General features: G+C 31.0%; 1 protein-coding gene across 4 annotated transcripts in view; it reads right to left on the bottom strand.

Annotated features, from left to right (window-relative positions):
* The window catches only part of AGO1 (protein argonaute-1), a 96,699-nt gene that overhangs the window by 71,350 nt on the left and 11,076 nt on the right, over positions 1 to 14,273 (bottom strand). For all 4 annotated transcript variants that reach the window (XM_085815976.1, XM_085815978.1, XM_085815977.1 and 1 more), the window contains exons 6-11: positions 12,675 to 12,897; positions 11,503 to 11,586; positions 11,130 to 11,193; positions 9,439 to 9,510; positions 6,414 to 6,497; positions 2,181 to 2,303 (exon numbers count right to left, since the gene is read on the bottom strand). In XM_085815976.1, coding sequence (XP_085672102.1) covers positions 2,181 to 2,303; positions 6,414 to 6,497; positions 9,439 to 9,510; positions 11,130 to 11,193; positions 11,503 to 11,586; positions 12,675 to 12,897 — 650 coding nt within the window. The remainder of the gene's footprint in view (positions 1 to 2,180; positions 2,304 to 6,413; positions 6,498 to 9,438; positions 9,511 to 11,129; positions 11,194 to 11,502; positions 11,587 to 12,674; positions 12,898 to 14,273) is intronic.

Below are 14,273 nucleotides of genomic sequence, written 5' to 3'. Positions count from 1 at the left end.
TTCCAAATAGAAAACTAGTCCAAATAGAAAATCCTTCATGTTTTCATTGTTAACTTCCAAGTGCCTCTACCCCCCTTTTTTGGGTCCAAGGACTCAATACCATAGACAATAAAAAAATACACACAGCCTTCTGTTTAACACAACCTGTCCATAATTTTCTCCAAACTGAATTCATACCTGCCAACCTCTAAAGATAAAAATTCAGAAGATTTCTCCAAAATTCAGAACACGAAGAATTAATATCATGCTTTGATATTAAAAAAAATAACAATTTATACAAATAGAAAAAAGAAAATTGTACTTACATTAGTAAATCTCAATTAAGTAGTAACTAAAAAATTTATTAGGAAACATAAAACAAGAACTTAATGTTACACAAAAAAATTATTGCAATGAATTTAGAGTGCATTTTTTGGCTTTAGCCAATGGAAAATTTCCTGTCATAACAATTAGTTTCCTCATAACATTTAACAATTAAAATGTTTTCTAGAGTTTTTGGTGAAATTGAAGAACGAAACATAGTTTCGTTTTTCTTCACAACACTGAAGACTCTCTCAGGCTCAGCATTACTGTGTGGAATTACGAGAATAGCACATAAAACTCTTGCTAGTCTATCATATTTTGGTGTTCCATCAGCTCTTTTTATTCTTTTTAAGGTACCAACGAGGACATCATGTCTATCTTCTCCAGAAAATTGGTTCTGTAGTTCATCTAAAGTATCTTTATGGCATTCATTTTCTTTAATTGTTAACAAAAATGGAAATTTATCAATAAAAAAAAACAAATCTTTTCAAAAGATGAATTTTCAATTTGTTTCAAATTTGCCACTTCAGCATTTAAAAGAACTTCATTTTGCAAAGGAAACTTCCTTACAATGTAATCACAGGCTGAGGAAAAGTACTTTCTAACACATTGAAAAAATTCTTTTTTCTCATGATCTTTCAAAGAATTTACAAGTTCCCTGGTTTGATTTCCAATTATAAGATCATTGTCATCCTTTTGATTTGCCAAACTATTATAGGCAACACGAATCAACACACTGTTATTCACAACGAACGGTTTTACAAACTTAGTAAGAAGTTCTTTCAAAAGATCATTAAGAATTTGGATAAGCAGGGAAGATTTTGGCGAAGCTGATTGTCGAAGGGTATTTACACTTTCAAAAATCTTAATGGTACTTAACACAAGACTACAATATGCTTTGTTCAAATCCGAAGAAAGAAGATAGAAAATCCTTTCCTCCCGGCTAATAGAAGATTGTTTTTTTGAAAAATATAATCTGGCGCCCACAAAGAAAAGAGTGGGAGAAACAAGTTCAGCGCATTGGATTGGCTGGTTAAGCAGCGAGTTGGGAGAAACCGCAGGTTACTGGATTCGAAGTAGTCGGTAGTTGGCGGTAAAACACGATGCAATGGGCAAAAATCGCTGAATTGGCGAAAAATTCCAAAATTTCGACAAAATCACTAAAAACACTTGAAAAAAGAAAAAAATCGTAAAAAATGGATTACGCATTTTTGTAAAAATTACGAAAAATTGGCAGGTATGTGAATTCATGGTCTTGTAAGTCACTTGTCACTTAATCAAAGGTAAGAAAAATATTAATATGATTTTCTAGAAATCCCCGGGTATTAATTCTGTATCAGAGGTTACCACCAAACAGATTTGAAAATCATCTGTTGTTGGCTTGAATGTTCGTAATTTCCAGTATTGTTTTTCAGAATTTAGATAATTTATTTGTGAACAGATATATTTATGATGAGGGGCATTTGAAGTCTGAGATTCCCTGTACATTATAATCAAACTAATTACTATAACTTTTACTAATTACTAAACTTCATTAATATAACTTGTTTGTTGCTGGAAATTCCCATAATTAAGTTTTGGCTACAAAATTATAACAAATGCAGGATTAAGAGCAACAAAATAAGACATAATATATTGTTAATACAACTTAAATTACATGACTGCAATAACAAAATGGACAGTTGATGATAATTTATTGCCATTAACACTTTCATTTAAATAAGTATGTAAAAAAGCCATTTTTTCAATTGTCAAATATCCATAAAACAATAATGAAATCAAGTCATAGTCCTAATTTGTGTGACAATTATTGATTATTAATTTTTTAAATCACAGATCAAACTTCACAGCAACATGGACTATATTTAAATACTCACTCGACCTCCATACTGAAGCTTAGGAGGTGGTAATATTCTACCTCTCACTTCCATCATAGTATTGCTGATAGAAAGACCAAATTCACGAACATATGGATCATTGTTAAAATCAGCTCTCCTCACCTGAAAATTATAAAATATTTTTCAAATAGTAATCACATTTTAACATGATTTTTAAAAAAATGCAAAATGCAGAAGGCATGTATGCTAACAGACCTTCTTTACAAAACAAAAAAGTTATAAAGATTATATTTAATTTAAAAATTTGAATTCCTTAAAAAGATACACTGTGATATATTAAGTAAATGGAAAAAATACTAATAAAATTCATTTTAAAAAAAGTAAGTATTCAGTTTTTAAAAAAAAAAAAAAATCCTTTTTGACAATTTCAAGGTAAACACTCGCTACTGCTAAAACTGCAAAAATTCAGTTTTCAGATATACCTACATAAATTAATGTGCGTACATATATATGTTACTCTTACAAAACATGTCCATCAGATTTGTCCTAGCTTAATTGAAACCATATCCTAATCAACTTGTTAAACTACCATAACCAACTTCCAGAACTAAGTCAGAAGAATATTGCTCTTATATTAAATATTTCTCAACTACCATTATGCAAGACTATCAAAAATCATGAAAGATATTTGCAAATCAAAGGAAAATTGAAATGAAAACATAAGATGGATGCACAATGGGGATCTTACTACTGAAAAAGCAAAAATATATGGCATTCAAAGGTTCATTTATGCAGCAGAAAACTCAAAAATTAGCCAAATTTAGAAAAATGTTTTTGTAGTAACATATGGCTAGTTTAGCTGATAAGAAGAAAAGAGAAAACATTGTTTACAAATGCATTGCCGGTGAAGGAAAAGATGTTGATTTATTTTTCCAGGAACTTACATTGTTGTGAAATGAATGGGCCATTCTATAATATTATCCTGAACACACAATGCCGATAAAAACTATACCGTGTTAACATTTGTTTTTGAGCATTTAAAATGAATCTGAAGACAGAAAATCCCGCAAACTGTAAAATGCAATCAGTGATTCAATTTCTTAATACATAAGTCATGAAACTGATTGAAATTCATTGTTAGATTAGAATTGTACGGAGAAACATTATGAGTGATGGAATGGTACGGAAATGGCTTTTAAAGATGGCAGTGGCAGACTGAAAAGGGGAGATTTTTTGGTTCATAATGATAATGCTCGTCCAAACATGTTTGAACAAATTCAAGATCTCATAGCATCATTTTGCTAGCAACAACAGGATCACTCACTGTACAGTCCCAATATGTTCCTGCCATTTGAAAAAAACATCTGTGTGGTCTCCCCCCCCCCAACGACGATGAGGTCAAAACAATAGTGTTGCAGTATATGTCAAATCAGGCAGAAGCCTTCTGTGAAGAGGGGACATAAAAACTGGTTGTATGATACGATAAGTGCCTTAACATTGGTGGAAATTATGTTGAAAAACAGACTGAGATACAGGCTTTCATAGCTGGAAAGAAAATTCTATTTTTATTGCTATTTCTTAATGGTATTTACTTTAAAAACATGACTTGTTATTGAAAATAAATGAACAAGGAGAACTAGCCTTCTTCATCTGCTGCATTTCCCTAACATGTCTTGGTACTGTGTCTCAGAAAAGACAAAGAACAGCTTTCAGCATGTCAACCCCTTAATAATTGATGAAATAGAAGAAACTGAAGATCTAAAAAATGTTGTCTGCAACTAAACATGAGCTGTGAAAAATTTAACATTTGAGTGGACACTGATGAAAACACTCAAACTGGAGCCTCAATAATAAAATACTTGCCACTCGTTTTCTGTAACAAATCCAAACACATAATATGATAAACTTCCTGATGAAAATGACAAAATCGGTAAATTTTATACAAATGCTGACATGAAGGATACCATGACTATTATGAATAGGAGTACAGCATTGATTAAATAATTTCAAGAAACATTATGAACAATTCATAAAAGAACTTAACAGTAACAGACAAACAATAAGCAGACAAAATATTCTGATGTTTTCCTCACTAAAATGTTGTGAAAGTATTTATATTTTTCTAGTTATATTTATATTAATTAAATTTCAGTGATATCAGAGGTATTTTTCACGCTCATTAATGCCATCAAAATAGTCAGTGACAAATCGGATCACATGAAATGGTGCCTATTATAAGCAGCATCGTAAATTTAACATTTCAATGCATAAATCCAGTGTTGAAATTTTACAAAGGATTTTCTCAATAAAACTATTATTATTTAAATACATACGCAAGAGGCTAAAGAATTTTGAGGAAAGTACGATTAGATACATTCAAATATAATAGATTAAGCACTGTTTTCATAAAGCAAGATTTACACTTCCAAAAATGAGTTGGAAGCTGATACAATGATGTTTCAAGATTTGAATTGAAACAAACTGCATAAATTGCACTTCACAATTTGGCACAGAAAGGATGGAAATCACCAGATTTCAAAAGCAAAGATATTATTAGAAGATGCAGATATAAGAGTACCTCTGCTAACTACATTTTACATGTAGAATAATACTGTTTGCCCATTGATAACAATCCAATGCAGACTACTGCACATGAGAAAAAAAAGTTCATTCATTTGTGAAAACAGCTAATTGTTCCAAGGAGGTGGAATAATTTTTATGTTTAAGCAGAAAATGAAAAGCCTTCCTTTTTTCTCTACACTGAAAATTCAACTTTTTTTTTTTTTTTTTTTTTTTTCGTACGCTTCTAACAATAGGTCTTTTCTTGTTTGCAAACAATCCTTGACAGTCAACGTGAACAACATTTTTTCTACAGTATTTCCTACACTGTTAAGATGAATACACAGCAATGGTTTAAAGCAGTGATCACAAACACAAATTGCATATGGGCTGAATGCATGTAGGTGGTAGCTCAAATTCTCTTCCCCCCCCCCAATTTTTTTTTTTAATTGTACTTTTAAGGTTAGCATCTGCAAGAAAATTTTGATAGTTACATTTTGTATTCAAACATATTAACAGCTAAATATAAAAATTTCAGACCAACATTTATTTTAAAAAATTCTAATGTGTTGGAAAAATACCCGTAAATAACTTGCTGTCATCTTACACAAAAAATAAACAAATTAGGAAAGTTTTCCAAACGGAACACAATTTGAGAATGATTTATGACAAACAATTTTTTATGCATATAAAAAATTATATACTTGTATATTTGTATGTAAATAATTATAGCTTCTTTACTTCTTACCACAACTTTCAGTTACAACTTCAGTTAACCTCAAGGCATTTCCGTCTCGCTAAATTTAAAACTATCAAATAAAAACTGCTAGAAACTATCTTAATCACAAATTGTGGATGTTCACAGGTGAGTCTTCTTTTTTAGACTTCTTAATTTTTAACTGTGGTAAAAGAAGACTGTTCAAATACAAATGAACTTTCAAACAAAGTGATTATTCTTATATCAAAAATTTGTAGCTAAGCATATTTACTTTTGACAAGTAATCAAGTAAAGTTAATTAAATATGTGTCTTCAAATATTTGATTAAGATTTATATCACAGTGTAAATTAATTAGCTGCATTTGTAGATTTTCAGGAACATTTACTCACATTCATTTCTTTATTATACTGAAAGTAATGTAAAATTGGACTCTATTAAAATCTTAAAACTTTCTTCAAATTCATGTCATAATAATACTAATACGGGAAATGTATTTGTGGGGCAACAGTTTGAGATCACCAATTTATAGCAAAACTGTATTAATGCATCTGGTAAAGCTGCATTAATAACTTTTAAAAATACAACTTTCATCACATATGTATATAAAATATAAATAAGCTAAATAATTAAAATATAAATAATTAGCATTTTGTAACGGATATCTTATATAAAATTAGCTATGGCATGTTCTTGCTTTATCAATAATTTTGGTTAATCCTTTAATAATTACTAAACTGAGCTTTGGTTACATTTGAAATTCACGAATTAGCTCTCAAATTTGAAGGTACAATCACTCAATGTTTGAAATATATTAAAGGAAATAATGAAACGCAATTTACATTTTTAAAAAATAACAAGAGATAAGTGCAAATTCCTGGGGAAGAAAGAAACATCAAGAAAAAATGTATAAATATTAAATTATAAATATTAAAATAGTATATTAAAATCTAAAATATTTTTGCATTACTAAATAACAAAAATATGTGCTACTTACTTGGTTTGAAGCAGATGTGAGACCGGTATTGCTTACAAGGTTATTAATTTCCCTTTCTCTATCTGGAGCTGAACGTGCAGTAGCCTAACAACAAAAACAGGAAATAAATATATAATTTGCATAATCAATTACAACGTATGCACAAGCCATCACAAGCAAAGCATTAGCTGATGGAGGAGTTCCAAAAACAAATAATTAGGTAGGGTGTTTTCGAAGAGTGGCCTTCATGTTCACCTGACTTAACTCCAATGGACTTTTTCCTGTGAGGATACCTCAAACAGCAAGTGTATGCAACCACTCCACAAACACTGCAGGACCTTCGACAGCGCACTACAGATGCTTACGCAATGCTCCAATGCGTGCAACATGAGTTCAGATGTCCATTTCAGCTAACAGAGAGAAGTTTGAACATTGAAAATAAAGGTAGTTTGTGATTACTACTCGTTTCCCCCCTTTTTTTAAGACCATTTCGCCATGTCACAGTATACGAAATCACGCACGAACAAACATATGCGCATTTAAAACATTCTGTTTTTAACATTCATGTCCATGAGGTGTTTCGTACTAAACCGATGATGCTCTACAACTTTGTAATTCACATTTTGTTCTTATCTCACATTGTTTTCAAGATAGGAAAGCTAACTCCGCTGTTTTTCACCAGGTGTCACTGTAAGTGCTCTGATCTAGTAGTACACAGCCTCTTTACTACACCTAGACAAAAACTTTTATGATTACAGCTGCAGCCGTTTGTCAGTTAAGCAGGTGCTATCGGACTTTAGTGGGCACCCTGTACATTTAAGTTTTGCCTGCATGTTTACCTTTTAATGAGAATGGATTCATATCTAAATTTTGTCTAAATGATATCTGATTTTTTTTTTTTCTTTCTTTCTGGCTTTCATTCTGGCTACATGAGAAAATACATGTTGTTTACAATTACATTTTATACTGTACACAACTGAAAAATCTTTATTCTAGCGAAAAATGCATCATTTACAGAAACTTTAGATGCTTTAATGCATGGAATTTCCGTAGAATACGAATTTTTATCCTATTATACTAAGGCAGCATATAATTCAAAAACTGTCTGGGGAAAAAATTAATTACAACTTGCAGCACATGCTAAGTTTTCTCAATATAACTGAACCAGACTCGCAAGTAAACAAGCTTTTCACTACAGTGTGCTTAATTGAAAAAGTAAGGGTTTGAATTTGTTGATCTAGGAATAGCTACTCTTCAAAACTAACAAAACCACCTACTTAGCACGTAATGATGTCACAGCCATTTCGCCAATTATTGGATAAACACGTTGGTTTCGTTTTGCATGCTTTCCCTTGGCCTGCATTTTCTTTGGGGGGGGGGGGTACTTTGGTATTATCATAAACACCTTGGTAAAAGTGGCTAAACTGCGGCAATCATGCACGTAACAAATCTTCAAATAACCATAACGATAACTACAAGTTTGAATAAGCAACATTGCCAATTTTGTGCATGATTTTTTTGTTGTATTAAAAACTTAACATGCAAACTGTGATATTTTTGGTATTCAGCTGAATTTTGAAACGTACGCTCATGGAATTTGCCTGCAAACAAAGAAACCTCTGTGCAGGAATATAGTATTTTGCCACAAAAGCAGAAATGCTCAGATTTGCATTTCATGATGTTGTACTTTTGAAATGCAACATGAAAAAGTGTATGAAAAACATCGGCATTCAAAGCAGTAATTGGTTCAAAAATAGTTGTCTGCCATGTACTATAACAGTCAGATTTATATACTGCTGGAGTACAGAATGAGCAAGTGTTGCTTAGAAGAGTTAAAAATGGCCGGTAACACTGAGGTAGACTGCACTGATTACATGCAGGATATACCATTTGTAAGTAGTTTTATAATTTGTTTTCTGGGAAAAATACTGAACTAAAATTAAAATATGTATTTAATAACATGTACAATATAAAATAAATAACTTTATTCTATTTGAAATTACCATTTTTATTATTCCTTTTAAAAAAATTGCCAAACTGCACCAAGGTGGTTGCGATAATAACAAAGTACCATTTATATATATATATAATTTTTCTTTTTTTCTTTTTTTTCGGGGGGGGGGGGATAAATTTTGTAGCCTGTCATTTTTAAAGAATTTCCATAGAACTAAAATCCCCAGACAAACCAATACCGTTCAAACTAAAATTCATACAAAAATTATTAAAGGCAAACAGATTCTACATCTCCATCAGAGGGGGTTGGTGAATCGAGAAATGTAAAAGAAAAAGACTACTTCTAAATTCACAGATATGCAAAATTAATCTTAAAAAAAGGTAAATGTAAATATAAATTAAATCAATATGTACATTCATCAATCCTATCTTTATAGGATGGTTGCAGTACAAGAAATAATTTTAAGTTTATGAAATTTTATGAAATGTGCAATTATAAGAAATACTCTAATTTGAAACAATGTATAAGTAGTTTCATGAGTATCATAAAGCTATCTATGGATCAGAAACTGAAGTCTCATATTGATAAAATAAACTTGGTCATTTTTAGAAAAACTAATTAAATTTAAAAATCATTATGTTAAATACTAACGAACAGAAATTTTACAAATAAATTAAGATAAATTAGCAATAGCATTTGAAAAGATGGAATAAATTTCAAAACAATAAAAAACTCACAGGAGTCAAATTGTTTCTTGAGATTTACATTTTACATTACAAATCAGTTGTAGCATGCTTATTAGATTAAAGAAAAATATATTTAAACTCCCTAGGGTAATATTGAGAGGGTAAAAATGAAACAAAAAACATTAAATCAGATTAATAAAAATTCTAGCTGATGGTGTACCGATGTGTGTGTTTATTATCCTACAGTCTAATCCTCCAAAAACTGCTTTCGGAATGACTATACCTAATATATTTGATAATATTAAAATTAAAGCCTTACTTTAACACATTTACATTGCTCTTAATATTACTTTAAATCATTATAACAAATATTATAAATAACTAAAAAATAATAAAATTTAATTACCTTAATCATAGTGGATGTCTGCATGTCAGTCAATTTTTTTATACACCTTTGGCCAGCAACAATATTGCAAACCTAATAGAGTGAGAGTGAGAGATAAAATTTATTAACAAAATAAAGTTTAAATCATGTACCAAAAATAAACAACATTAGAAGATACTAAGAGAAATTACTATAAAGTTAATAGTGAAAAGAACAATTAAAATAAACTAAAATAAAAATGTAATTTAAAACAAATTTATCATTATTCGTACTACGTAGCGTATTCGGAAACTAAGTATCGTTTCATTCTAGCGCCGTCGAAGCGCTGTGGTAGGCGTCCCGCGCATGCGCACTAGTCTTTCTTGTTCACTGACTTTCAATTGTCGCCATTTTGGTTGCTCTATGTTGTGTTTTCAGTTTGCTGTGCACATTCAAAATGTTTAAGACAATTAGTTCTCCCGCTGACTGAGAGATTCGTGCCGTGATTAAATTTTTGGACGCGAGGAATGTTAAAGCGGCCAAAATTTATCATCAAGTGACAGAAGTCGAACAAATGTCCACGCCGAAGCTCAGAGTGGTCGCCTTTCTGTTGTCACCGATGATTTGGTAAGGAAAGTTGATGAAGCAATTCATGAGAACAGACGCTTCACAACGACAACTCTTTCAGAGGCATTTCCACAAATTTCACGTACTGTTTTGTTCAAAATTGTGTCTGACTGCTTGAATTATCGCAAACTGTGTTTCCGATGGGTTCCAAAAATACTCACTAATGTTCACAAAACAAAGCGACTTGGTAGTGCCCTGATATTTCTCACGCTGTACAGTGATGAGGGAGAAAACTTTTTAAACCAAATTATGACAGGTGATGAAACTTGGGTGTGTCATTTCACACCAGAATCAAAACAACAATCGACGGAGTGGAGACACACTCATTCTCAAAAAAACAAAAGTTCAAATGTCATCACAAAAAATCATGTGCACTGTCTTCTGGGATAGGAAAGGCGTTTTGCTTACTGAATTTCTTCCCAGAGGTGAAACCATTAATGCAGCACGATATTGTGAAACTAACAAAACTAAGGCGTGCCATTCAAAACAAACGAAGAGGAATGCTCAGTAAAGGAATTGTGTTGCTCCATGACAATGCTCGGCCCCATACTGCTGGAGTCACTCAATCGTTAATTCGACAGTTTCATTGGGAGCAGTTCGATCACCTGCTGTACAGCCCGGACTTGGAGCCGTCCGACTATCACTTGTTCCTGCACATGAAGCGCGAGCTTGGTGGCAAGTGCTTTGGATCTGACGATGACACGAAAAATGCTGTGGAGTCGTGGTTATCGAAACTGCCGGGAAGTTTCTTTGACGATGGTATACAAAAACCGCTATGACAAGTGTTTGATCATTGCCGGACACTATGTTGAAAAATAGTTTAAGACATGTATTTTCATGTAAAAATAAAACTGGATTCGAAAAAATTGTTTTACTATTTTTTTTTTTCAAAACTGTATTTAGTTTCCGAACACGCCTCGTATTTTCAAGTATGCAAAATATACTTCTGTTAATTTTGGTCCTTTAGCCACATTTCTTTAATGATATTTGATGCAATAATTGAAAATAAAATTATAGAAAACAAGATTTATAGAACTCTTCAAATAAGAAACTACATTTACAGAAAAAGGTGAAACAAGCAAAGGGAAAGATTTAAACAACTTTACCTCCAATGGAAGGTATGTATGCTTATGCTCTTGTCCAACTTGTAAACAAGGAAAATGTGGATACCTAAATAAAAAGTAATAAAATTATCTATCACTGTATTTCAATTAGTAAATGCAAGATATTTCATTATTGCCCTGTAAATAAGAACTATATCATGTAAAATATTTTCTATATCACCCCACAAGGAACTGCACATAACTGTTATACATTTCAAATTCCCAATATCAAATCTTAATAATAATTTTTTAAACATGAATAAAAACTTTATAAAACATTTTAATTAAACACGGTTTATTTTAAAAGATTGGCTTCAGTTTTTGGAAAACAAACTATTTTTTAACTTCTAGAACTAAAACTCTGTATCTTGCTTACCTTAATTTCATTTTATATTTGTCTAAGAAATATTTTGCTACTGTACACTCAACAGTCTGGCCATTCTCCAGTTGAAGAGGAAATCTGAAAGGAAGACATTTTATAATATGTTATACATACTTTATTTTCATGTTTATTTCAAGGATTTTTCTGCTCCCGATTCTTTATAAATTTTTCAAAAGCATTCAGTGTTCTATTCCCACCCCATATGGAATTCTATTTCCTTATAATTCCACGCCTTACAAGTTCTTTTGACAATTTTTAGACCAAAATTATCATTCACAACATGATTCATTACTTGCTTTATTATCAATTTACTGCATCCCAAATATCAATAAATAAACACTGACAGATATACCAATAATGCAAAAATTTATAGGTTTGTCAAATTTTATTTTATCCTGTGTGACAGTATTTTACTCATATAGTAGTGTGACTGTGACAACAGACAGCACCTGCTTTCTGAAAGCATTTTCATAATCCATATCAAGACGTAACAGCTTGGATCACAACAGTATAGTTTTTTTTAAAATATTTCAGAGTGCATCTTGGAATAGTATGCACAAATTACATATTTATTTAAAAAATTTCTGAACTCCTTTGCAGGTAGGTCAATGTTACAATCAAAAGCAAAGCAAGATTACATATAAAAAATTCTCTAAATATGTATTTAATCAAATTTGAGTTGCCACATAACTATTTTGGAGACATAATTTTTTGCCTCCTGAATACTTTGGGGAGGAGGATAATTAGCGGAAAAATCTTCTTTAAAGAGATGTATTTCTTTTCTAAACAGCAGTGCATGTTTTTCTCTTATTTTTCATAAATTAATTTAAAAAGAATAATAAAATATTTAAAAAAATTAATCATAAGATGTTTATTGTTTATGTACACAGCTACAGAAAACAGAAACATGTTTACATTAAAAGAAAATAATTCCTGTAGTTATTCAATGAATAAATATCTTAATTTTCCTACATAACAAATCATTATAAAGAATGTTTTCATACTTTAAATAACAAATTAATTTTTTTTTTCATATGGCAGCCAAAATTAACTACTATTTTAATACTGCTAAGTTCTTTATAATGCTGAATTAAATATCAGGTACGAATAACATATGAATTAAAACTTTCTCTTAGAAATAAAATTTTTAAGATTAAAATACTTACGATTGAAGCTGAGCAGGTCTGCGAGTTACATTGCACACTCTGTATTTTCTCCTCATAGCACCACAATGAGTTATTTCTATTTTTAATCCTTTAATTTCTTTGGTGAATTTTACACGTTGAGAGTCTGTTAAGGGTTTTTTCTGTTCATTGATATCTCTAATATCTAACACTTCGCACAGAAAATCTGTTACTGGTTGTGCTTTGTAAAAAGCTGTAGCAGATACTAAAAATTAAATATTTTAGATTAGCAACACAAAAACCAGGAAGCCTATTTTTTACACTAGATATGTACACATACAATGAATATATCATATTAATCATGTTATTTACATTCATAAAATATCTTTTGAAAGTAAATCAAGTTATAAAATGGGTTAATGACATTGCTGAGCCTACGATTTCTTCCATTCCTGATAAAAAGTGCATCACCTATCCAAATAACTGAAAAAATAAGATTTAAAAAAAAAAAATAGTTTTAATGAAAGGTTTCTTAAAAAGTTGCTAACAATTAAACAATTAAATTAGAAACTGAAACCAAGTTTGTTAGGAAGAAAACCAAGTTAGCAAGGAAGTTATGTGTAACTGTACCAAAAATGTTATTAAAGGGAAATAAACTTTCAGTCTTAATAAAGTAATTTATCATCATTATTATACAGGGTGTTTCATATTAAATGGGACAAAATGAAAGTGTGCATCAGAACACTGTAATTACTTTATTTAGATAAATGAAATGTACAGTGAATCTATAGTAGTGAGATTCTTTAGAGAATCACACTCACATTCCACTACACAATGCAGGTTTTCCATGGCCCAAAATCATAACAGTGTCAGAAACTTGAAAAGTGGCTTTATCTGTGAACACAAATCAGTTCATGAAACCATCTATTTCCAGCTTACCTTGGAACTCTCACAGAAAGTTTTATGCAATGGTTTGTACGAAGGTTTTAACACTTGCAATATCTGAAAGGCGTATGATTCGAATTCTAGACCTTTCCGTAACACATGCCACATGGTTGAGAGACATTGAGCTCAGAACTCGCACGACACACTGATTTTTTCTGACTTCATAAAAAAATATCCCAAATTTTTTCAACCACTTCAGTTCTGGCTGCTGTTCGCCCTGCGCTGGTTTTCTTACACAAGCAGCCACTGTCCCGAAACTGCTTCACCCACTGTTCGATGTTGAGTGATGTGGTGGTTCTGTATCAAGTTTGATATGAAAATCTCTTCAATTACAATAAATGATGTTTTCCAAAACACAGTATGCTTTCTCCTACATAGATGGCACCACTCTGATTAGCAGAGCCTCTAGTGGTAATTTCATAACCAGAAGATTTTTCGCTGTAGCCAGATAAAATCTGTATAGTTGCAGTTTCAGAATTAATATATTTTGGCTAATAAATCAATTACAGAATTTGTACTGTTATCCTTTTCGCCCCATTCAACGGGAAACACCTGGTATGTAAGCTTTGGGCTAAGGATCCATTTTATTTATTTATTTATTGAAAACTCAAATGACTATTTTTATAATCAACAGTTTGCATATTGAAACATACATAAAATTTAAATAAAAAAAATATTTCACAATGCTTTGAAAAC

The sequence above is a fragment of the Stegodyphus dumicola genome, chromosome 4 (assembly GCF_044657685.1).
Source record: "Stegodyphus dumicola isolate Sdum_Otavi_A_Nest chromosome 4, ASM4465768v1".
Lineage (NCBI taxonomy): Eukaryota > Metazoa > Arthropoda > Arachnida > Araneae > Eresidae > Stegodyphus > Stegodyphus dumicola.
Note: the sequence above shows the minus strand (reverse complement) of the source record. Positions and strands in the feature narration are given on the sequence as shown.